The sequence below is a fragment of the Gopherus evgoodei genome, chromosome 6 (genome assembly GCF_007399415.2).
Source record: "Gopherus evgoodei ecotype Sinaloan lineage chromosome 6, rGopEvg1_v1.p, whole genome shotgun sequence".
NCBI classification, from domain to species: Eukaryota; Metazoa; Chordata; order Testudines; family Testudinidae; genus Gopherus; species Gopherus evgoodei.
Window position 1 is genome coordinate 14,829,759 of NC_044327.1, and position 27,057 is coordinate 14,856,815.

At 41.8% G+C, this 27,057-nt stretch overlaps 1 protein-coding gene across 4 annotated transcripts in view; it reads left to right on the forward strand.

The window, feature by feature from the left end:
* Positions 1 to 27,057, forward strand: part of PALM2AKAP2 (PALM2 and AKAP2 fusion) — a 427,797-nt gene that overhangs the window by 183,554 nt on the left and 217,186 nt on the right. For 3 of the 4 annotated variants that reach the window (XM_030566709.1, XM_030566710.1, XM_030566712.1), the window contains exons 6-7: positions 10,700 to 10,801; positions 16,558 to 17,259. In XM_030566709.1, coding sequence (XP_030422569.1) covers positions 10,700 to 10,801; positions 16,558 to 17,259 — 804 coding nt within the window. The remainder of the gene's footprint in view (positions 1 to 10,699; positions 10,802 to 16,557; positions 17,260 to 27,057) is intronic. The other variant, XM_030566713.1, reaches the window with a different exon arrangement.

The window sequence follows — 27,057 nt, forward strand, 5'->3', positions numbered from 1 at the left end:
TCTTCTGTGCCTGCCTTGTTTCCAGCCATGCGCCTGCTCTACTCCAGTCCCCTCCAACTCTGTTCGGTTCCTGCCTCTGCCTCTGACTCCAGCTCTGACCACTAGGCAAGATTGCCTATGCCCTGCTCCATGACGCCTGGTTTCCATCAAAGGTTTAATCGTAATAGACCTATTCCCATGGAATGTTTCTTTTTCCACAAATCATCCTTTTCTGATAGGAAAACATTCCTTCAGAAAATTTCCAACCAACTCTATATGCATGCTAGGGAAATGAAGCCAGCAAAGGCTTATGCAGCCAACAGGGCATCCTACGATATTCATATCCTAGACCTCGCTGTCACATGCTACCAAATGCTGCAAATTCCTTTCACATACCATAGACTTAGAGACACTCCCCCTTGTGTGGTGTGCTGTCACGGTGTTCATAAGCAGTTCAATAAAATGACGATTACTCTTCATTTAGATTAATAACTTGTGTTGATTACATTTAGATTACTTCCCAGAATAAGTACATTCTCTGTGTGATACTCTCACCAATGGAAAAGATTACTTTCACGGCTGTGTCTACATAATAACTAGTTTATGGATTCAATGAGAGCCTTTCACAGACCCCTTAGACATAGTCTTTGGACTAGTGCACTGCGGCTGTGTACAGAGTTACAGTGTAACACGTGTCGGGGACTGATCCAGAGACTACTGAAGTAAATGGGAAAACTCCCAGTGACATCAGCGGGCTTTGCACCAAGGCTCATCCTGCTGTGCTCTCCCCAAAGGAACACATTAATTCACTTTTCAGTAGTGCCCAAGCTCAGCATCAGGCCCTGGTTAACATGAGTAAGTACTTCTGGTTAGGAATGGAGAAACTGACTTGACTGTCTCAAGAACCTACTCCAGACCTCAGCCAAATACTTCCAGCCTTCAGCCAAAGCTTCTCTGGACTTGTTTGGCAACCAGGTTTTCTAATGAGCTTCCCTCAGCTGGAAAAGAAACACTACCAGCGTGAGTAGCTTTCCTTGTAGTAGTTTGGTTCTTTTGCTTCTGATTCAATAGAATGTAAACTACCACTAATAAAAAAACTAGCCTGTGTTGCTCCAGCCCGACTTTACCTAACCAGCCCACCCATCCCCATGCTCTATAAAATACCCAAGCAGACCAGTGTCCTCCATTAGTGTTTTATTATTATTATTCATTGGGCTCAGTGCAGAAGTAACTGGGTGTGATTCTAAGGCCAGTGCTATGCAGGAAGTCAGAATGGATGATCTAATAGCCCATCATGCCTTAAAGTCTATGAGTTATAAATCACTGTACTATATGCTGTTCATCAATAGATGAAGGCACCATCCTTGCCCATAGGAACTAAATTATGCTGAAAGGCTGAAGAGAAAGAGGTCATTGGACGTGTTTCCAGAGTAAGGGACAGCATGGAGGAAAGATGAGAAAACCGGGGGGGGGAGGGAATACAGAAGGGACATTTAGGCTCCAACTGTAGAAAGGCTAATGCCCATGTCTAACTTTACTCATGTGAGTAGTCCCATTGAGCTCAGTGTGATTACTCACAGTCCACAGAGGTAAGCTCATGAGCTAGTCTTTGCAGGATCAGGCCTGAGGAAGCAGGCCTGGGAGAAGTATAGGCAGCAGGAAAAGAATGACTAGTGGGAATCGATGACAGAGATGTAGACAGGACTGCAGCTGTGTAAAGCCTAGAAGTTGAGCTTGACAGAAAGGAGGAGAGGGACCTAACGGAGATATTTTGGGCCAGATGCTCATCTGTAGAACCCCTCCCATCCTGATGCTGCTCTGCACTGAGACAACAGCCTCAAGGGTCCCCGATTGCACCCAGGTTTTACCAGAGTATATAGGGCAGCGTGGCCACATCTTCTTCCTCCCAGCCATGCCCCTTGTTCCAGTTGCCGGGATGGGAAGAGAGATGTAGAAGCTACTACCAAAGCTCTGCAAGGAAACCCCCCCAAGCAGGGCAGATCCTCCAGGGGCTTGGTCTACTGTATTTAAAGCAACCTTGCACTACTGGAGCAGTATAAAGTTGCCCTGAGGCAGAGGATGATCTGGCCTCTGCAGAGGGAAGAGAAGGAAGATGATTTTAGCAGTAGCATTTTTTGCTGGGCATTGGCAAGATGATACGCTGAGATTCCAGACAGGAGGGACTTGTCAGTCAAGACAATGTGTCTCCACTCAAACAATGTGTCTCCACTCAAAGGCCTCTGAGTAGATACAACATAAAACAGGATACTCAAACCATGGGTCTTTAAATAGTATTATCAACATGTCTACAGGTTTTTCCACCTACACCTCTACCTCGATATAACACTGTCCTTGGGAGCCAAAAAATCTTACCATGTTATCGGTGAAACCGTGTTATATTGAACTTGCTTTGATCCGCCGGAGTGCACAGCCCTGCCCCCCCAGAGCACTGCTTTATCGCGTTATATCCAAATTCATGTTATATCGGATCACGTTATATCGAGGTAGTGGTATTTTCAAATGCAACTAAACCTAGATTGTGGGGCAAGCCCTGAGTTGGAGTCAGAAGGGATCACAAGGCTGCCTTTTTTCGGTGGGGAGGAATGGACTGAAGGGATTCCTGTAAATTTCAGCCAGAGAAGCGTGGTAATTTCTGCTTTTACACAATGGGTGGCAACATGCACTCTGCTGCCAGTGTCCCTGGCAGTGTGTTTATTGGCTCACATGGTCCTTCTTGATGAGGCAGTTGGGATTGAGTCACTTGGATCACCTCAAACAAAAATACCACGTGCGGGGCACCTCAAACAAAAATACCTATTTTAGGCAGAGAAGTTATCTAAGTTTTGCTGCAGGGATAGAGAAGGAACCTGAGCCTGCCTTTGCCCAGCAGGAAGAATTAAAATATGCATTGGGGAAGAGTGCCAGCAGAACTAAATCAAAGGGCCTCCCTTCACTGATGCAGGCTACAGTTCTCTCTCCTCTTTTAAATGCTGTTTTATTGGAAACGTTTATAGGCTGCTGGTGGTGAGAGGATTTTTTTGTAAGAGTAAGAGGCCATCAGACATTCCTGAGGTCATCCTAACATATGTCAGGCTTTATCTTGCCTACAGGTGTCCAAAAGGAATTCTACCTGCAGGGCAGGATACATCTTTGCCAGTTAGGAGACTTTGTTATACAATTGTTATTGTTTGGCCTTGCTCTGAAGCATCTGGAATTGGCCATTGCCAGAGGAGGGACACCAGAATAAAGACAAATCCAGCAAGGCAAATGTTTTGTTCCTAGGGTGAATGCTGCTGATTGTGACAGGCACTGTGAAAGCTGGGGCAGGGCTCTCTGCATTCCTTCTTACTCCACCCATCCCCCACATGTACCTGTGCAGGGCCAGCCACAGCCAGACATTTAGCCCAGACATTTCTAACATGGGTTCTTACCGTTAATCACCTACATCCATAGGCGGGCACCTATATACCGGGTGACCTGATTTTCTGCTTTCTGGTACCAAAGTCAGTGGCAGTTGCAAGTGCTCAGCACCTTTGAAAACCTGGCTACTTATATTTTGGGGCCAGATAGTCAAAGATATTTAGGCACAAAGACGCAGATAGTTTTCAAAAGCACCTAGGTGAGTTAGGCACCCAGCTCTGCTTGATTTCAATGGATGCTAGGCACTTAGACACTTTTGTAAATACAATTTGGTACCTATCTGCACCTTTGTGTGCCTAAATGCCTTTTTAAAACTGATCCTAAGTGTCTCAAAGTAGGCAACCCCAGTTATAAAATGGTGGCTGGGGTATTTTCCGGGTTTATCATAGCACCCTCTCTAGTGCTGCTTCTCAAGGATCCAAAAGTGACTTCTTTCATTAAAGTTTACCTACATCATGAGACTGACTTTCCTCCCAAGTTAGCAAGAAGCAGGATTTTGCAGAGGTCGACAAGAATGTCCATAGAATTGGAAGGGACCTCAGAAGGTCATCTAGTCCAACCCCCTGCTCAATGCAGGACCAATCCCCAGATTTTTACCCCAGTTCCCCCAAATGGTCCCCTCAAGGATTGAACTCACAACCCTTAGTTTAGCAGACCAATGCTCAAACCACTGAGCTATCCCTTCCCCAATTCAAAGCTGCTGCAAACTAAAACTAAGCTTTTATAATATAAATAGATAATCAGAGCAAAAATACAGCTGGTGAGACGTGTGCCTACCATCATCATAACCGCTTCACTTGTATGTTATATTGCTGCTCCTCGCCCTTCATCTGTTCCTTGTCCTTAGATTATAAACTCTTCAGGGCAAGGACCAGATCTTCCTATACATGATATCACGAATGAACCATTAAGCCGCTTGTGCTCTGCTCTCCCAGAGAAAGTACATGTTGCAAGCCCGCCACATGGAGGATCTTTGACCAAAGATCAGTGTTTGGCAAAAATTAATAATCTTTTTTCTTTCTGCCGTCTGAACAGGAGACAAGTTAGTAAAAACAACCTATAGCTGATCTCAGTAGGAAGAAACGGGTATGTGGCCAATAGGGAGCTGTCTCGTTATGTAAATTTTTAAACATCTTTCAGAGGAAATAGAAACAGCTGAACTGCTGCAGCCCAGCCATCTCTCTGACCATCACCACTGCCAGATCACTCAGGAAAGGGCAAGGAAACCTGTGATGGACAATGAAGGAATAACCTGCTAAAGCACAGAGCCGAGTGGCCATCTAGCACTCATGACCCTCATGTCAATTGCTTGCACTCTCTGGAGTCACAGAGTTTAAGGCCAGAAGGGACCACCAGATCATCTAGTCTGATCTCCTGTACAGCACAGGCCACCAACATCCACACTCAGGCCACCTGACATCAGACAAAAGCATTACAGCCCTGAGGAGACACAACTAGTATGTGCCACGGGCTGCAAAAAGAGGGGCTGAAGTGCTCCAATGCTCCAGGCCCATAAACCGGCAGGACGTTCATGTGAGAGATGCCCAGATGATCCAGGCAAGTGACCCATGCCCCATGCTGCAGAGTCCATAAACCAGAGAATAAATTGCTCTGTGCTCATGTTTTTTCTACCTGAGACACTGGCTGTTGAACATCTTCCTTTTAATTCAAACATCAGAAAAATGACTCATGGATCAAAGAGACATCAGGTTGAATTGGAAGATGGAAAAAGACATCTTTTCTATTTCTAAATGACCATTTTTGAACTCTAAGTCAATGAGGCAAATAAACATCACTCCCATGTTGTCACTTTCCACAGCCTAACTGCACTTTGACCGACTGCTTCAGCTCACCCGGTGAGAGGACGCCGAAGGGAAATGACTAGGCTGGGGACAGCAGGCCTGTCACATGCTGACTCTTACATTGTCATACTACAGCCAGCTCACAGCATATCAGTGCCCTGGTGGCACATCGCAGACAAAGAGCTGACAAACCTTTAATTTAAACAAGGCATGAGATGTGCTACAAAATGCAACAGCTCTCACTGCACAATGCTGCAATGGACATTGGAGACACGGTATAGAGCTGGGCTCGATGTATACTGTGTTTACTCGATTAGGCTAGGATTACAGAGAGCAATTACTAAGTATAAGCCACATTCAGATCTGGTGGAACTCCTTGGATTGGAGCTCCATCAGGAATGAACTTGACCCTAGTATCTCTTGGCCGTACATGTTTTTACTAAGCTCATTACAGCCTGCTGTCTTAACCAATAGAACAGTAAGCACAATTGCAGTGACACAATGGGTTTTGCAAGTTGCCGTTAATAAACGGAATGATTGAGAAGATGCTACTAGACTGGACATGAAGAGACAAGTATGAAGAGACAAGGAAAACACACTGGGCCATATTCATTGCTGGCATAATTCCATTGGCTTCAGAGGAGTTTCATTAAGAATGAACATGGCCTGCAATAGATTTAAGGCATGTCTACACTGTCGCTTAAGAAAGATGCCCTCCTAAGCAACGCAAGTTACAGCGACCTAAGCGCTGTCCACTCCAGCACTATGTCAGTGGGAGACGCTTTCCAGGCAACAGCTTCTGCCTCTTGTGGAGATGATTATGCCGACGGGAGCATGCTCTGTCTTCAGTATAGAGCATCTTCACCAGGCATGCTGTAGTAACGCCGCTGCACCTGTGTAGCGCTTCTAGTGTAGACTTGCCTTTAGGCACAAACCTGTGGGTGGATTAGACATGAATCAGAGTTTTTCTGGCAAAACGACAGTCCTGGAAATCCGACTCATACCGTGTTCCTCACATAGAGATGCTTGGAAAAGATAGAGCAGGATCCATTACCATTTCCTTTGCCCTGTTCACAGTCAGAGGTCTAAAACCAAATTAGCAAGATGGACGCAGAGATCTTCAAAAGAGTTGTGTGGATTTTTGTTATCTTTAACTCATTCCTCCTGTTCATTGCTTTTCAGCTGTAGATTTTTTTTATTAATCTTTTTATTGGCTCCATCTCCATTAAAATGTCCAAATGCCACATTTACAATAATGTTGGTCACTCAGATATACAGCCAAACCAAAGCGTAATGAAATCCAGGCCTTTCAGCCAAACTTGATTTTTAATCCTTTGGAAATAGGGACATAAATATACACCCTGTGGACCATATTCTGATCTCCATTACATATTTGTAAATCCAGTGTAGCTGCATGGAGTTGCTCTAGATGTATCTACGTGTGCCAGTTCTGCTCCATGGAATTCTAGAGGGTGGCACAGGTATAACTGTGAACAGACTCTGGTCCCCAGGGCTGGAATTTTCAGAAGAGCTCTGCTCGTGTTTAGGCACCAAAATAAGCAACCAGATTTTCAAAAGAACTCACTGTGTTGGGTGAGGAGCTGACATGAACATCTAGTCACATGTATCTCCATAGGAGCTGCAGGCTACTGAGCATTTTTGTAAATCTAGCCTAACATATGTGCCTTCATGAGTGCTGAGCTCGTTTGCAAGCCTGGCCCGGTTTCTGGGTATTGAGCCCTTGAAAACCTGCCTTGAGCTCTTAGGAGATGTGGCTCTATATGTTTTCCTAATCACTCATTTGGCTGATGGTGTGGAAAATGCCCTAATCCTAAAGTTTAATCTGTTGTAAGTAATTCGCAATACCAGGGCTCCCATTTTAAGAATGTTTTAAATAATCTAAACACACCAAAAGTAGGAAGCAAAATATCCCCATCCACTTAAAGAAACAAATTGATTCATATTTTTTCCACTTATGCACTGTAGCACCTTTTATCTGAACAAACATTAATTAAACCTCAGACCACCCCTGTGAAGTAGGTCATTGTGTCCATTGTAAAGATGCAAAGTAAAATGTTAGGTAGAAAGAGGTTGAGGGATGTGACCAAGATCAGACAGTAAGGTGGCAGCAGTTCTATAACAACATCGTTCTTTTCATCTTCAGTTTGTTTTAGGAACATGGTTTTCATCCACACTGGCAATTCTTATGGTCTATCTCAGATGGTGGCCAGCACCACCTGCTTCAGAGGAAGGAGTAAGAACCCCACAGTAACAGATGTGGATAATCTGCCTGCTACATTAGATCTCATCCTAGTCTTTGACAGTTAGAGCTTGGCTTAAGCCCTGATGCGCAGTGTTTAATACCCCTTCTGTATAATATAAACCTAGCTAACCCCCATAGCACCCTGTCGTTAGGATAATTATTATTCCTTTTTTAAAGATGGGGAAAGCAGAGCAAAGAAATGAAGTGATTTGCCCAAGGCCCTAGAGAGATTTACTGTTGGAGAAGGAATTGCAACACAGATGTCCTGGTACCGAGTTTTCTGTTCCAACTAGACCCTCCATAGTCTGGTTGAACAACCGTTTATTGGATTTCCATTGCTTCCAGAACAAACTGCTTCATGTTCTGGCACATAGGAAAGAGCCAGCCATTCTGCGTTTGGAAAACGGATTTCAGAAACTTGCTGATGCAGATTCCCAGAATCACTGCACAAAGGAATGGTACTCGTGTTTCAAAAGCAAGAAACCTTGTAAAAGAGAGAGCAGCTGTTACTGTCCATTGCTCAGTGAGCTGTGTCCTAAATAATTGCTTCTCTCAGGCCTTATTGCAGCAAAACAAAAAAGCTTTCAGATGGCACTATGCATTTAAAACAGAAAGCCCAGTTCGGGAGGCTTACGTTTGCCTGCTGAGGTGTGAAATAAAGAATATTTCCCAAACCCAGCTCTTGCTTTCAAAGGCACTTGGTACAAATCGCATATATGTGTTTCTATGAGGAATGTGGGTTCTGTAGTGGTGACTGATGCTGGACTGGCCATTTTAGATAATGCCATTCTCCATTTACACCCACAATGGATACTGCATGAGCAGTGGCAATGGAAGTTTCCTCACTCAATTAAGGCGCCACAGCCAAGAGCGGGAGGAAGACTTCTAGGCTGTCAGCTCCATAATACTCGCCCATGATTATAATTCACCAATTGTGCAGCTTTACTGATGATACCAGTGATGGAGGCTCTAGTGTAGACCTCAGGCCCTTTTACCACCACGTCCTGACTTTCCTAGCACAGACACCGCTTCAGAGATCAGAGCGTAATTCAGCCTTCAGACCCCTTTTCTGCTTCACCTTTTTACTGAGTCTACCAACAATTGTGATGGTGGGTTTTGTGAGGTGCACATTTGCGCACAAAGAAATAGATGAAGCAGCCACCAAATGAATTCTTAATCCTGATTTCTCCCACTCCTGCATGGGTCCACACACAGACAGACGCTGCACAGACCTTCCCATCTCTTCTGTTTATACGTATGAGAGAGACCAAAGCAGGCAGATTTTTTTCCCCTCCAGTATTTATTGTTTTAACAAGGCTATTATACGCCAGACTTAGAAGAAACAACATCATCTATATTTTTTAACCCCAAGGACTGGAAGATTTCTGTTTTGAGAGAACAGAGAATTCAGAATTTCTTATTTACCATAACATTTGGTGAATATTATAGATTTTGGCAAAATTCTGAGAGTGGCAGAGAAAATTGCCTTGTCTTGCTCCTGAGCTTCTCTCAGAAGAATGGTCCAGTGATAGGATGATAGCCTGGGGCTTGGCAGACCTGGGTTCATTTCCCTGCTCTGACACAGTCTTCCTGTCTGACCATGACCAAGTCACTTAGTCCCGTGCTGTCTCGTTGCCTCATCTATAAAATGGGGATAGTATCACTTTCCTAGCTCCCAAAGGTGTTATGAGTATAAATACATTAAAGGCTGTGAGGCACTCAGGTATTACTTCAAGGAAGGGATATTTGAGTACCTCAGATAGATAGAACTTGTCACCAGAGGAGGTGGAAAGTTCCACAATGTAGAGACAGAGGTGGACCATTCTGATTGAAATAAACCAAGATCAAGAAGTTATCATGAAATCTATAATGCCAAACACCTTGCAGTACAAAGTGAGATTGAAAATCAGGGACCCCAGGAAACAGTCTCTATATGTCACATTTCAGTAGGGGTGGGGTCGGTAAATGTACCATGCCATAGATAAGATTTATTTTTTTACCAGAGGCTGTGAGGGAGGCACATTTCTGACTGGAGATAGCAATAAAGACATCTTTCTGTCTCTGTAATTGAGTGAGATGGGGGCCTCACTCCAGGATCGTTATACATATTGTTCCCTGCGGGACCAGGAATCACTAGACTATAGGATTTCAGGGGATCAATGCAGCGATCAGCAGAGTGAGACAAACAGCTGTGCCTGGAAATATGGAGTCGATTTAACAAACCACAGGAAATACACCTTGTGTCCATACATCAGTGTTGCTTCAGGAATCAAAATATGGTATTTCTTCTTCCGTCTAGCATGCAAACATCCTGGATAATTACTTTGTCTTGTGTGCTTAAACCCAGAAACAAGTTCCTAGAGCAGAAGCCTGAGAACTTCTGACTCTGCCATTGGCTGGTAGCATGACCTTGGGCAAGTCACTTAACCTATCCGTGTGTAATTTAGGAATCTGTAAGCATTTCCCTTAATTTACCTCCCAGCAGCGCTGTTGTGAGGTTTAGTCAATATTTCTTGACCACTTTCAAGTCCCATTTCAACAAGTTACTGAAGCATGTCCCCAATTGTAAGCATGTGAGTAGTTCTACTGAAGTTAATGCTTCACGTTAGGCTCTTGTTGACTCAGGGCCAGAGGACTTTGGCTGAAGGGTGGCATTGTGGAACTGGAAGGTGTTATATTCCCACCGAATGTCAAGTGAGCATGGGATCAACCAGCATGGAGACAGTATTTCCCTTACAGGTTAAACTTCAGCCAAATGCCAGCTCACCAACCTATAAAACACAAAACTAATATGACTGATATAAGGCATGACTGATATAGAGGAGCTGGCCTGTCATGCCATTTGATCACTCAGTTACCTCCAGAGTGTTTAAACCTCATGTTATATGAGTATTTCTCTATAAAAACATCCTTTATTCTACCCATTACATGGGGTTCATTCTTCTGTTGAGGTCACTGACCTGATAAAATCCAGAAGCGCCTGACAAATAGTTTGATGTGTGCAGCTGACACAACATTTGAGTCATCTAGACGTGTTCCCTCCTACCTCAGCTAGTCTACTGAACAGCAATCACATGACAGTGACTTTGCACTTTGCTTACTTTGATCCAATTATCCAGTACAAAGCTCTGATGTCTATTGTTTGGGTTGATAAATTAACACTCTGCTGTCTAAGCAATGAAGCCACGAGGGCTCATAACATTATCTAACTGTATTTTCTGTTCTCTGACACCAGATGCAGTAAATTACATTTACTCCCAGATCCCCGAACTCCCAACCCTCTATTCACAAACAGCAGAGCCAGTTCCTGGGTGGGACAGATCAAGCAGGGTAACTGGTAAGTCTCAAGGAGATCTGTATTCTATTAGTCAATCCAAACTTCTGTTTATATATATATATTAACCTTAATGGGACTGGTGCCCAGATATAGTTTAAATGCCACATGATTTTTATTTTGTGAACAAGTCGAGGCTCTTTGAACAGCAGCAAGCAATTTCAAAGACATTTATTTATATTACATAGCTTGTGAGTCCTAAAAAATAGCATTGTACACTTGGCAGATTTCTTTTTAATGGAAGCATTCAGCTTGATTCTCTCTCCATCTCTGCTGATGTAAATGTGTGGAATGTGGGCCATGATAATAGCACCTGTCCTGCACCCACACAATTTCCATTGAGATGAACGAGACACATCCACCCACACACACACACACGACTCAATATGTGCGTAAAACCTTACAGAACAGAAAGGAGCTGTTTATTTCAGCACAATGCTTAACACTTTAGGGGGCAAAAAAAGATGTTACATGCCTGTGTGTTTTAGGCTGGGGTTACAGAATTTCAGCCTCAATGCGTTTCTAAACTGGAGCAATTTATGAGCAAGATCCTAGCTGTTGATTTTACTTATCTTTTCAATATTATTCTATTCAAAACCGTATGCTCCATGCATTAAATGCCAACAGGCAGCTCGATACGTCATTGCCATCCCAGAATAGCAATAACGAAAGAGGGTACATTGGCATTCCAGTTATTTCATGCAGCAAGAGAGTGTATCAATTTGAGGTGCTATCCACAAATGGGGACCCTTCATTTGATTGAGCTCCTCTTTTCAGGGCACCCAGAAAGGACATCTCAGTGCTAAATCTGACCCGCCTTAGACAGAGATTGATACATCCCATTTGTCTGTGTGTTTCTTGCTCCATTGTGTCAAAAACACGAAAAGAATAGTCTCTGCGATCCTCCATAACATATCCTAAAAGCTCGGCCTGCTTGTGTATTTCCTTGAAACTGGACTTCATGCACTGCAACAGCTTAAAGGATAGGGCAAGCAGCTCATACAGTCAAGATTCTTTAACATAAGCTTTGTTTTATTACATGTTTAAAGATTGTTGAAAACATCTTTTTAAAAAGTAACAGACTTGATAGTTCAGGAAGAAGCAGTACGCCTTAAGATGTACTCTGGGATGTTGTTCTTATGAAATATTAAATCAGGTTACATTGTAAGTTCAATAAAGATAAATGCAAAGTGCTCCACCTAGGAAGGAACAATCAGTTTCACACATACAGAATGGGAAGAGACTGTCTAGGAAGGAGTATGGCAGAAAGAGATCTAGGGGTCATAGCAGACCACAAGCTTAATATGAGTCAACAGTGTGATACTGTTGCAAAAAAAGCAAACGTGATTCTGGGATGCATTAACAGGTGTGTTATAAACAAGACACGAGAAGTCATTCTTCCGCTTTACTCTGTGCTGGTTAGGCCTCAACTGGAGTATTGTGTCCAGTTCTAGGCACCGCATTTCAAGAAGGATGTGGAGAAATTGGAGAGGGTCCAGAGAAGAGCAACAAGAATGATTAAAGGTCTTGAGAACATGACCTATGAAGGAAGACTGAAGGAATTGGGTTTGTTTAGTTTGGAAAAGAGAAAACTGAGAGGGGACCTGATAGCAGTTTTCAGGTATCTAAAAGGGTGTCATCAGGAGGAGGGAGAAAACTTGTTCATCTTAGCCTCCAATGATAGAACAAGAAGCAATGGGCTTAAACTGCAGCAAGGGAGATTTAGGTTGGACATTAGGAAAAAGTTCCTAACTGTCAGGGTAGTTAAACACTGGAATAGATTGCCTAGGGAAGTTGTGGAATCCCCATCCCTGGAGATATTTAAGAGTAGGTTAGATAAATGTCTATTAGGGATGGTCTAGACAGTATTTGGTCCTGCCATGAGGGCAGGGGACTGGACTCGATGACCTCTCGAGGTCCCTTCCAGTCCTAGAGTCTATGAGTCTATGAGTCTATAATTAAACTTGTACAGAAAGTGTACTAACTGTAATGCAGGCTCTCGTCTTCAAGTACTGTTGTACTTTCAACGCTTCACTATCAACCAATTTCCAGCCATATTTATAAGTTGTGCTTTTTGCTATTTGATAAGAACTGCAAAAACAAAAATTAATCACATGGTTTATTTTTCAACAACTTTTGGAAGTATTATGCTAGATTCCCATTTCATCTGCAAGAAGATTAACAAAAGCAAAGGTTAGCAAAGTTCTCTCGTTCTGCTTTTCCAGTGGGGATACATTTTAGCAAGGGTCTGCTTATAAAGGGTCCAATTGTGGAATATTTGCTTATATCAATGTGCATTTACTCATAGGAGTAGTTTTAATCAAGTCATTGGCACTATTTCTGTGAATAAGAGCTAACTAATGTAAGAGTCCCAGGTGCGACATTCTGAAATCAAGCTGAAGGGAATAAAGGAATCTGTAACAATGACAATAAGCTCCCAAATCAGTGCCTTAATATTTAAAGATATAACCCCATCTGTTAATTTCTAACACAGATGAGCAGTGAGAAAACAGTTCCTTCCTTCCAACTAGTGTTTTAAATGGTCATTGAATGGCAATCTTCCAAGTGTTCTGAATTCTTTTGAAATTCTGACTCTAAATGCCTAGGAGATCATTGTACATCAAGAGTGGACATCTGGACAAAGATGCATCTTGCAACTCTTTCTAAATGTGGACAAGTCAGTACTTATTTGTATTTCTGGAGACCTTATTCCAAAAGGGTGGAGGCTCTGAGTCCTGCAAGGTCAGATATAGATGCTGGCACAGTCCTCAAGCCTTCCATAGGTGCAATTCCCATTGACTTCATTTGGGTGTTCCGCACTTGGAAGACTTCGAAAATCACAGCCCTGTTCTGCATTAAACAATCTGAACTGCCTCACAGCTGAAACAGACACTCCATTTGAAAATGACAGCAACTTTTCCATGACTGAGCGGGGAAGTGTTTGCTCACTAGGAGCCTGAGCATTTCAGAGTGATCAGGTGACTTGCTCAATATCAGAAATCAAAGTCAGGGCAGAACCAGTACTGGAACCCTGAGGTTCTGACTCCCAGCCCCAGGCCCTAGCCCCTAGATGACACTTCCTCCCAGAAATCCCAGCCAAAAACAAGCAGGCTCCTGCACAGTAATAATGGGGTTCTTCTCTTGTTTAATCATCTTCATGTTTCTGTAACTTGGATTTAAGGTTCAAATAATAAGTACTAGATGAGACTTTAGAAACACGAGTCTCAGAGATCCCAAAATGGGGACAAACCAAACAACAGAAACTTGCTACTTGTCATGTATTATCCCTAATGATACACATGGAGACACTAAAACCAATCAGCCAATTAAATGGCAACAAAGAATACAAACCACCGTTCTGCTTTAAGTGCTCCGAGCTAACTTCAGCCCAGCCCTCGGGTGTACTTGTACACAAGTGCAGGAAGCTGTCATAGGGGCCTCTTATTCCACACATCCAGTCCTGGCACAAGCAGCAGGGCATGATCCCTTCATAACACTAGGCAGAGCACTGAATGATATGGCAGCTTAAAGTGATGGCCCGTAACTTGGGAGCTCATAAACCCACTCCAGTCTGCAAATGTGTGTTGCCCTCAGGAGCAAGAGTTGGCGAGCAAATGAACAGGACCACACTGCACTCCTCCTGCTTGGAGAAGCACTGAAGGGCGCTCCACAGCAGCTCCCCTTGGCATGCACTCTCATCTAGCAATTCATAAAGGCACCGGCCGGGTAGATACAGGCAGTCATGTCTTTTCCTGTCAATAAGCTATAGGAATTCCTGTTTCAGACAGTTGTCTTGCTTACCTGCTGGGCACTGGACAGAAAGGTAAATTTGGAAGAAAGCAGCTGGTGAGCCACTAACTGCCTCACTCAAGGGGTCCCATGTAGGAGGACCAAGAACTAGCAGTCCACCACCCCCCTGTTAAACTCAGCTCTTGTCTTTGTGAGCAAAAGCATAAGGGAACTGAAGAAGAGGATGGGAGAAAGCTGACTAAGCACTGAAGTGTAAATCAATATATACATACAAGCAAATAAAATGGGACTGTCCCACTTTATAAAGTCAGTAGGGATCTAGGAAACCTTCACTGTGGCTGCTCAGAATCTTGCTGGTTGTAATCTCAGATGCATGGTGCATAGCTCAAAGTGTCTCAAAAGTATTTAATGCAGCAGTGGATTTCTCTAGATATGCAAAGAGAAGTCTATTATGCACAATATTATATGCTCCCTATGCTATGACAGTGTTTGGCCCTAGGAATCTATACAGAAGCTTGATAATAAGGTGAGGGAGTAGGGAGAATTGAAACCACGCTCAGGTAATTTTTATGTTACCACTATTTTCAAGAAAAATGTATATGGATTGTATTGAAGATCCGTCCTAGGAAATGGAGCACTGCTAACGGACAGTGTAACAATTTACATGGGGTTGGGGTTTTTTGTATTCATCAAGTGATGATCTCCTCTAGTAAGAGAAATCCTCGTAATTTTGTTGTGGTCCATTGAATTGGAATTTTCATGAGACAACGTGGTAAGTTTCACAACAGCTGGTGACAACTCCCACCATGGCAACTGCAATTAATAGTGTGTTAGTACCTTTTAAGGAGACAAAATGTGTTCATCTTCATAGAAGGAGCACTTAAATAGACAGTTACGTTCAGACAAGCTGAGAGACCTTTACAACTGTGCCTTGAAAATTGAGCTCTAAAGTTTGCACCATGACCTCAAAATGAGGGATATAGTTGTATGTGGGCTGCCTGTCTCCCCAACTGTGTGGTGATCACAATGCTCTTGTTGTTACTGCACCTTTCTTAACTCTTTCATGCTGGGGAATGTTTTCCTTGTTAGTCTGGAATTCATGTGTGTCTATTACCCTTTGCTTGGTCCAGTTTTGAAATCAAGTTCACCCCTATACTGTCTCCCCTTTGAAAACAATGTTTAGGAATCCATAAAAAGAATCAGCTTGGGTACTTCTTGCTTTCTTTTTCTTTTTAAATATGTACTTTTTAACATTTTGATTGTATTGAAAACAATCTAACTTCCTTAAGTTACTTACTGATCCAATAGACAGAGGACTAGATAGGAAGCCAGGAAAACTGAGTTCTGTTCATAGTTCTGCCATTGACCTGCGGTGTGAGCTGGGCATGTCATTTACGTGATCTGTGCCTCATCTGTGTAGCAGGGGATAATGATAATTACCAAGCTTTGTAAAGTGCTTTGAGAGCTATGGATGGAAGACATACATAGGAGTTAGTATTCAATAATAAAACAAGCTGTCAGGGGCATTTTATTCCTTCCCAAACTAAATTTTCTAATGGCTGTTTGTGGGCTGGATGGTAGGAGGGGAAGCACTTGAAGAGCTTTGAGATCAATTCTTCTTGGAACCTGAGGCAAGCACAAAGATGAAAGGAAGGCTGTGGTAGACTTGCATGTTGTCATCTCATTTTGTCAAAAGTACACCATGAGCCCACTTAACCTAAATGATCTTCATGCTTCTAATTGACTAGAACCCCTTTTTGCACAGATTTAGTTGGAAGAGTATCTCTAGTTTACAACAGGAGTGCCTAGCATCCAGTTACATAAAGTACTGTATTGTAATAACCAGCTCTGTTCGCAGTACGCACCTCACTTCTAACGTAGAATGCTTGGCTCTTTAGAAATAGCTTCATAGGAAATGGGCACAGTAGTTTTCTCTGTCTGTTTGGCAATTAACCGTTCACTGGCTTTTTTTGTTGTAACATGCACTTCCTCTCTTGTTTTCATTCAAGCTTTGTACGCCATGGAAATTAATGTGGAGAAAGACAAACTGACCGGAGAGACCAAGATTCTCTCTGCATCACCTATTGGCCCAGAGGGGACCCATCAAAGAGGATTCAAAGTCTATGATGATGCTACCAAGGTAGTCTATGAGGTTCACTCTGGAAGCACAGTGGTAGAAAATGGAGTACATAAATTAAGCTCAAAGGATGTAGATGAACTTATACAGAAAGCTGGACAATCAAGTGTAAGAGGAGGGTATGAAATGACTGTGTCAGCCAGGAATGTGATAGCAGATGGAAACCTTAGCCACGTGAAGGAACAAATGCTCTTCAAAGAGGCAAAATTAGAAATGGTACATAAACCTAGCAAGGGGAATTCTGGGAATCCTCAACACCAAGCAAAAATCTCTGGAGATGAAGTCCCAGAGGCCAGCATGGATCAACCAGTGACAATGATTTTTATGGGTTACCAAAACACTGATGATGAAGAGGAGACAAAAAAAGTGCTGGGCTATGATGAAACTATCAAGGCAGAACTGGTCCTCATCGATGAAGATGATGAAAAGTCCTTGCGTGAGAAGACCGTGACTGACGTATCTACCATGGATGGAAATGCAGCCGAACTGGTCTCTGGAAGGCCTGTGTCTGACACAACAGAGCCCTCCTCTTCAGAGGGGAAAGAAGAAATTCTCCCCATGGAACCAGTCCCAGGTACACAAAAGAAAAAGCGATGTCAGTGCTGTATTATCATGTGACCACTTCCTCCTTCCCTGTTCTGAGCAGCACCTGCTCCATCACTTCCTTAGACCTCACTGTACTTCTAATTGCAATACTGTGAACTGGAAGTGAATGCCTCCATTGCCTTGCAGATGGGTTGCTTTGATTTCTAGTTCTTCAGGAAGATGCACACATGAATATGATTTTCCCACCAAACATACTGTTTGTTTTTTAGTTTTTAGAGTGAGAGAGAAATGGGAACGTGAACAAATGTTTTCGTATTTATTTGATTTTATATAAATATATATATATAAAGAAAACACTTTTTATATTTTACTTTATATATCTGGCAGGATTGATCAGATTCGCAGTGTTTTGTGGGAGTCTGAATTTCACAGTAGCCAGGTATGAGAGCCTTAAAAAAATCATATTTTAACATTATTTTATAGATTTTTGGGGGTGGAAGGAGCATAGATCATTTTATCATTTTAATTTGCTAAAACTCAGACACACCCTTCTCAAAATGTTTGCATAATTTTGTTGTATATTAACTTTGGAGTTCATTTTGTGGCATCAAAAAAATGCCATAGGCTATTTCTGCTTATTGGTAAAACCAAAAGTGGACCTTAATTATTCTTTCTAACAAATCACAAATGATGATTTTGCCTTATATAAATCTTCCAGATTACAGTATTGTACATCTACTTTATCTCCTTAAATTACAGTGGAAATTACCTTGACATCAAAAACATCCAGCTGTCACCACAAGTGAAATGTAGTTACTGATTTAATTACTTGCCTTTTAGTAACTCTGCCTATGTTTATTTATGAGATTTTTCTGCTGAACACCAGCATATGAGAGATACTATTTTTCTGTTTCCTTCAAATAAGAATCATTTTACTGTCTGATCTTGCTCCCAATGAAGTCAGTGGAAAAGTACTCGTTGACCTCAATGGGAGAAATTACGGGTTCTCACTTTGTACTTCCTTTCAAAGAAGTATTTCTTGATATGTGTAATCAAAGTAAACCTATACACGTACAGACCTAGGACCTGATCCTACCGTCCTTACTCAGGCGAGGTTCCCATGGAAACACATTGGAGCTTTACTTGAGTAGATATTTCAGAAGGAAGGATTATGTTGGTTAGGCCAAGATTTCCAAAAGTGTCTAGTGATTGTGGATGCCTCATTTTTGGGGGGTGGAGCAGTGGGTGGTCTATTTGAGGCCCCTTAAAGCAGCTTGGTTTTCAAAAACTGTTCATCTGTCCTCTGAAAATTCAGACCCTTCTCAAGCATCTCAAATAGAGAATCAAAAACACTGAAGCATCCAAAATCACTGATTGGTTCTAAAAGTCCTGGCTTTTAGATTCTACTATCTACAGCGGAAAATAAGTCAACTTTTTCATAGCAAGACTATGGCCCTGATTCTGAACTAACTTGCACTGGTTTTACACCAGTGTAACTCCACTGACTTCAGGGGAGCTACTCCTGATCTACCCCAGTACAAGCGAGAGAAAAAGCAGCACCTATAATTTTTGGTGGCTAAATATTTTCAAGCATGGTGATTATGTCAAAGTATCTTTGGAATTACCAGACTTCCCCCCTCACAAAAAAAGAAGGAAAAAAAAGAAAAAAACGATCCCAAAAAACCCACCCCTCTTTCCAGGTTGAGATGGCTTCTATAATATTTCTACTCTTTTTTGGATGGTGTTTTTACCGCATTAACTATTCGTTCTAAACATCTGATTAAACAGTTCTTGCTCTGAACTCTTTTCTTTCTGTGCCAGTAAGAAACATTTGTTTGTGGTAGCTATTATATGAGACATACAAAAAAAACAAAAGGAAAAGGAAAAGAAAGGAAAAAAGAAAAGAAAAAAAGGGACTTATGCTATTCCAATTAGCCTTTAACAGCAAACTCTTACGTAACCTTTCACAGCCATTCAGTTGGCCCTTAGTGAAAGGCAGGTGGAGACTAGCAAATGATAGTCACTGACACGTGGCTCCTGCTGAAATCATAGTAGCTGACATAGTCACTGCTGGTATTGGGAATATACCAAAGGCCTGATGTAAAGTTCACTGGATGCCCGTTAACCTCAGTGAGCATATGGATCGCAACCAGGTTGAAATGTTGGAATTCTGTAAAGTATTACTCTAGAGCTCCAGCAAGCTTGCATGATTAACAGGTAATTTTTTCAGAAAAAAAGTTGTGGTGATCCTGTGAGTACATCAGCATGACTGGTGGCTAACTTTTCCGTCCTGGAAACCTGACAGCCTCGTTTTTCAGAGGTGCTAATCACTCTCAAGTCTGACTGCGAACTCATATAGGCTGTCCTTATACCTCCCTGCAGGCATCTTTAGTCACATGCTCCCTCATCACATGATCCTCCTGTGCCCATTACCTGGGATGTGATTCCCCTGAAAGTCCAGACACGCTGGGGCGTGCATGTACTCCAGGACTAGTGCACTGTTATAATCACATAGTCAGTGGGAGCTACAGGTATATAAGAAAGAGAGAAGTGAGTCTTTATTGGTTAGAAGTAGAGCACAAGCTTTGGACTTTTATTTCTAGGGTGACCAGACAGCAAGTGTGAAAAATCAGGACAGCGGCTGGGGGGTAATAGGAGCCTATATAAGAAAAACCCCTCAAAATTGGGACTGTCCTTATAAAATCGGGACATCTGGTCACCCTATTTATTTCTCATACTGCCAAAAAGCTATTGTTCAGTTATTGCAAACTAATATTTAATGCCCCTAAAGACCAGTTGTGTTGCATTCATTCGTGTGGACATGGTGGTTAATGGGCCAGTGTTAAAGTAGAAAAGCCAGGACTTTTTTGTAGATAACTTAGAAGGGTCTTCTACTTCTTGACCAAAACTGCTTCCCTCTCTGAGGGGAATAAAGAAGAAGAAAGGGAAAAAAAGAGAGAGAAAAAAATGTTCCCTCTAAACTCATAGGGCCAAATCTTCAGCTATACTGATTTACCCCAGCCGGCCCTAATATTTTTAGTTCTTAGCATTATCTTATTTAGCAAATCTCACAGCATCATCTGGCTGCTGGATTTTTCATTTTAACCTCTTTTCATTAAGCTGCAGCCTAGGTCGAGAAGTGCAACAAGTTAACATAGGCTAATGAATGTAAATAGGGTTTCCATGGCTTCTTTGAGCTTCAGACTAGTTTATTACACACACACACACACACACACACACACACACACACACACACACACAGATATTCTATAGCCTGCGGAAATATGTGCACAATCAGACACAAAGCAAAGGATCGACTTTCTGAAAGAAGCAGAGATATATTTCATATTGAGACTTCATACGGATCATGACAGGAGTTTTTGGTTTTGTTTTAAACAAGCTCCCTGTTTCTGATTAACTTAAGAGGCTTGTGTTCATTTGCAATTCCAGCATGAAAAGATATCTACAAACAGAGTTGGAAATGGTTCTGACACAACATTTTGCCACAATAAACTGTTCGCCTTAACTTTTGTAAGAAAAACAAAAAATCCTTTTCAGTGTATCTTTTCCTAGACTGAGAAAAAACACAAAATGAACAAACAAAAATATAGCCTGTAGAACTCTTTTATATTTTATATTTTCTAAATTTCTACAGCTTTACTTTGCATGTCATGCCTAGTTTTTGTCGAGGGACTATTGCCTGGCAAATCACTGCAACTTTTTTTAACAACGAAGAAAAAACATACAAAATCATGAAACACATTATTCTTAGTGGCCAGGCAATTCCTTTTAATTATAAGGACATCAATACAGAAAGGAAAGAATTACAGGGTTGTTTTCTTTTTTTATTTCCTGTGGCTGATGTACTGTATGCTATATATTTACAGAACTCTTCTGCTCTGCCTTTGTGATGTTATCTAAATGAATGACAAAAGAGGCATGATGTGCCATTTGACAGTTTGCCTTAGCACTCTTCCATTTTTCTTCGTCTTTACAGTTTTTTCCCAACATTGCAGGCTGTATTCCAAAGCTGTATAAAACACAACATTATCTTTCAATCCCCATAGTCCTATTAGAGTATACAAGCCCTTCTCAATTAAGCAACTGGAGTCCAGTCCATAGAGGTGCAATATAAGGCCCCAGTCCTGAAAACGCATACGCATGCGCTTAACTTTTCTATGTGAGGAGTCCCCTTTTAATCAATGGAACTCCTTGCCGTAGTAAAATTACTTACGTGCCTAAGTGTTTTCAGGATCAGGCCTAAAAGGTTAACACAGGGTATAGGTTGGGCATTATTTGTGTACTCACTCCGTTTTATGCATTGCAGTATGACCCATTAACGGTGTAATCCTGAGATGTGTTGACTGCTACAGCTCCCATTGACAAAAACTGTTGTTCACAATCTCATAGGATCATGTCCTGATTCAGTAGCACTGTATGATATTGCTGCCATTGCACTTGTAATGTTGAATTAACACCCACTGGAACTTTACTGAAGACTCTTCTGACAGTTTCTCCCCATTCTATTCACGTTAACCAATGGCTCAAAGGTTATCTCAATACTGAAAAATAGACTGTGAGCAAGTGACTTTGTGGGAGCATAATGATGGCGTACAAAGGTGCTTGCGAAATGAAGGGTTCTTACTTAGGTGTGCATTACCTCTTCATTTAGTCTCACCTTCCAGTTGCATATTCTGAAAATAAGAGACAATATAATAGAAAACGTCGTATTTTACATTTGTGTATTTTTTTAAGGAATCATATTTTTATAAAGAAATACAGATCCTGAATGGGGATTGAATTTCAGAATATAGTCATACCCATCCTACTGAGTCTCTTGGAACCTTTTTCATGATACTGCCCAGCTTCTTGGGATCTTTTGTAGAGCAAACCTCACTCTTAGATCTGAAAGCAGGTCACCAATTCTTTTTTAAGAGAAATGGTGGGTAGAATCTAGTAAACATTATGGGACTGTTATAAACCCAATCAAATCAATCAGTTTATACCATAGACAAATATGACCCCAGGTCTTCAACAACTAGATGAAAGAGATGTTTTACAACCTCATATTTTGTGTCTAGTGAGCCCTTATAGCAGCTAATAACTCCCTGTTATTAAAGAATGAGAAAGAAGTGATTGAAAAAAGGACAAAAAGGATGTGCTTTTTTTTTCAATTTTTCCCCATTTTACTAAATTTGACATTTACCAAATGTCAAAAACTTGAAAAATGTTGACCATGAAAAGTGGGGAGAAATAATTCAGAAAAATATGGATTTTTCCCATTTGTTTTTTGAATGTTGAATTTTCAAAATTCAGTAAATTTTGACCAGCTGTCTCTGTATAACGACAAATTCAGGAGTTGTTCAGTCTATACCGTGTCAGATATTTTGGTGTCAGTAGTGACTTTTAGCACTGAGTTTCAATGGTAGGTCACTGGCAGTGGAACCCACTAAAAAACATAATGTTCGACTTTAATTTTTGTATGTAAACCAGAAAGTTGTGAACTATGATTGCTATAAAGCTTTAAACTATGAATGGATTATCATTTAAACTGAAAAGAGTGTAAATCCATCATGTAATATAAACATATAATATAATATACAGCTTGTATATATTGAGAGGAATGCATGAGATCTTAAAAATATCCCACTTGTATTTAAAAGGACAGACAAAAATGCTGAACCCACAAGTTTTCAGATAAACTCTGTTTTCACCCCACCCCAGCCTACCTCTGTGTTCCCTATTTTTGTTGTTCCTTTCTGGAAGAGAACCCTTTGCCAATATACATTTGCTTGAAGAAGGCCTGAAGATCAGCAATCTTACTGTTATGCCAATCTCCCACAAAGGCGCCCTGTCTAGCAGGAGCGGGCAGTCTTCCTGGCGTGTGAGATTTCAGACTTTTCTAAACCCTTTCTTGGGTTTGCACAAGAAGGTTTTGTTTGTAAATCGACTTTTCCTGCTACTTAAAACCACATTTTCTCAAAGGATGATTCAGATTTTTTAAGGTCTTGTCTACATGAGAAAGTGAACCAGTTTAACTAAATCTATTTAAAAATTGATCTAAACCAGTGCAAACCCCAATTTGGATGCACTAATACCAATTTAATCTTTTCCTATATCAATTTAATTTACACTGGTAAATTACTGACTTGAGCCCTGATCCTAACAAGCTACCCAATAGGTCCCAAGGCCTAAAGACTTACCCACAAGCATAACTTCATGCACACAAGCAGTCCCCTTTAGTTTAATAAGATTCCTCGCAGGAGTAAAATTTAAGCACTTGCGTAAATGTTTGCAGGATTGGGGCCTTAAGCTATAGAGATATGAGCAAGAGTTAAACTGGTGTAACCGTGTCTACTGCAGGTATCTGCACTGCTTTAACTAGATTGATTCTTACGTTGATTTAGGGAAACTGGTTTACTTTTCTAGTAGAGACGAGGCCTAAGACATGTCCTTTTAGCTGGCAGGAAGTCTATACTACGTATCGAGGTTAGAATTCCTTCTTCTCCCTGAGCCCAGCTCAGAAAGTTACGCTGTCATACAACGGGGGCCTGTAAAATACACACAAAAGCATTACATAAAATATCGAGAGAGAGAGTTGGGAATTTTCCATTAGATTGTTCCCTCTCACTATCTCTGCTCTTTTTCCCCACTCTCTCTGTGTCACTCTCCTCCGTTGTTCCTCCTCTTCCCGTCCCCTGCCCGCCTTCTCTGTTCACAGTCTTCTCTAAGCAGAATGAGAACCTAATAAGTTAAGAGTTGAAAATCCAACCCCCATGCTGTTCAAGTAGGTCCTGAATGGCGTGGGCCCATCCCTAGTGCTTAGGTTGTGTCTACACTACAGACCTTATGGAGGCATAGCTGTAGCACTGCAGTGAGGTCTCCTATGCAGCCGCTTTATGCCAACAAGAGAGATTAAACCACCTGCAATGAGCAGCAGTTGCTATGGTGGTGGGAGAGCGTCTCCCACCAGCATAGCACTGTCCACACCGGTGCTTTTGTCAATTAAAAGTATGTCTGTCCGGGGGAGTTTTTTCACACCCTTGACTGACAAAAGTTTTACGAACCAAAGTGCTAATGTGGACAAAGCCTTAAATGAAATTTGGTAAGTTCTGACCTCAGCTACATATGTACAATCCCATTGAAGTCCATGGGGTTGTAAGCGTGTACGGGACAGTGGGTACCATTAAAATCTTGCCATTTTTACCCATTCTTAATTAGAGAATGCCATAAATAGCATTGTACAAACCAATACCCTGGTGTATTGAATGTCAGCATATTAGTGCCACCCACTAGAAAGGAGAGAAAAATCTGGCCCCACACTGCGCCTTGGAAAGTTCTGCAGATATTGTCAGTCATAGGAAGAAGCAAAAGTAAAACTTAAAATCCATCACTGACTGATCCAACTTGTGAAAGGCCCTGCTCCCAAACCCAGTCATTGATTCTAACAAGCACCGGTATTCGAAATGGTTACCACTGCTGTCAGAGTCGGGCAGCTATGCAACAGAGAAGATCTATGCAACCGTCGAAAGCCCCAATTCAGCAGAGTGCTTATGACTTAAGCACATGCTTAAAATTAAACACATGCTTAAGCTCACTGCTGAATAGGGACAGACTTAAGGACATTTTTCAGTTCAGCGCCTGCTTAAGTCTCAAGGGCTTTTCTGAATCAGGCCTCTAATTTTGTCCTGTACTTTGTAATTAAGGATGTGGGTACTGCTTATAGGCAGATGCAGGACACAAATCCATTTAAAAGCTTTTTCCTTTTCAGTGACAACTGTGTCTCAGGGCAGACAAGCAATGCCAGGTCAGAACAAGGACAAACCATATTTCCTGCTTCTCCTCCCCCCGCCCCACACCCACATATAAATACATTATTATTTCAGGGGTCCAAGAAAATGTTGTGTAAAATGCAGCTTTTATAGTGAATGTAGGTTGTGGATGAGCCTCCCCCCTCCCCCAAAGCTTTAGTTGCCCACTTTCTTTGTGAGCAAATGTAAATAAAATCCCATTTCGTTGGGGGGGAAACTGTTGTGCTAACGCTGGATTAGAATTGCTGGGATCGCTGCTGTACTTTGTAACCTGAAGTGTACTTTTTTGACTGTTATGTTTTCTTCAGATTTAAAAAAAAAAAAGAACAAAAAATAAACCAAGAACACTGCCAGCAACAGCCAGGCTGTAACTGTGGCTTCTCTCTTTTTTTTCTCTCTGTACAGTATTACTAGTAAATAAATCTGCCTTTCCACTGCGCCTACCTCTGTGTCTTTGTGCTGTGTTTCTCTCTCACTCCTAACTCTTCATGACACTCTGTGATCTCCAGAACATACTGCAGCGGAGCAGCCTCGCTCACTAAAAGAATTCAGTACTAACCCCACCTTGGTGGGTTTTTTCTCCCCTCTTGTGCCCTGCCGCTGCTCCTGCTACTCCTCTTTGATGCTTCACCACATAATTAACTCGTCGAACCTGTTACTGTGGCATTTTTCTTTTCCCTTTTCTTTCTTACAAGATACTTTGCCTAAAACTCCATAGACCCTATTGGTTGTAACATCACATAAGCATTTCCCTGTTTGTGGAAGATAAAGACTCGATTTTAATCAGTGAGGCAATACACCTCTACCCCGATATAATGCTGTCCTCAGGAGCCAAAAAATCTTACCGCGTTATACGTGAAACCACATTATATCGAGCTGGAGTGTGCAGCCTCTCCCCCCCCAGAGCGCTGCTTTACCACGTTATAGCCGAATTTGTGTTAAATCGGGTCACGTTATATCGGGGTAGAGATGTACATCATAAGTCAATTTCCTGACCAGGGAATGTTCTCCATACAATATATTTAAGTCCCAAGAATAAACGGTAACAGGACTTGGGCAGTGTCAAAATCAGTAGACTATTATTTTCTTCTAGGGCTTACCATGAGCATGTCCACCATATTTTTAGATGAAAAATCAACCCCTTGTTTTATTCTCAACACCACGTTTTTCTTATTTAGACTTATAAAATTGCTCAGGAGGGTGCCTTCTCCACATGCTTTTGGTCTCCTTGATATGACTTTAGAATGCAGCACCTAAGCACTGCAATTTAAAGTAATCCTCTCCTCTTATTCCCCACCACTACAACTACAATCCTTGACCTCCTCACTCTCCCATCCCTGTTTTCAAGTGCCTGGGCGAAAAGATGAGTCTTGCAACACTGCGGGTGTTTATTTGTCCCTTAGTGTCACATTACAATTTCCATTTGAGGGATAAAATGGACTCTGTGACCTTTACCAGGCTCCCTGTGGTCACTGCTGATAGATAAAAGCTGAACTTCAAGGGTAGGTTGAAGGGGGAGAGGGAAAGGGTTTGTGTCCCTTTTTGCTGCTTTATAATACAGACCAGAAAGGTTTGGTTATGAGGTTTTTTTAAGTTGGTTATCCTGTGCTGTTTTTAACATGAGACATTTAGATCTGGACTACCATGGAAGGCTCTGTGGATGGCTGGAGAACTCGTACGTTTAGGACATTTGAGTTATCAAAGAAGTAAGATCTGGTTAACGGAAAAGTGATTTTTGGTCACCGTATTAAAAAGGCTTTGTTTTTGCAAACCCGTTTAACACAAACATCTATAAGAAATGGTCTCTTCAGTTAAGGCCTGAGAAATCTCTGAGTCCACATATCTGAGGCATCGAAGAAGTCCTCTGACAAAAGCGACCAAAGAATAGTTGGCACTCCTGTTGGTACTAAGTTTTAAGCCAAAAAACAGACAAGCAAAAGGCACACACCACATTTTCCCCTTTCCAAGTCACCTTAAAAAGACAGTAACATTTTTTCACTCTCATAACAAGTAGG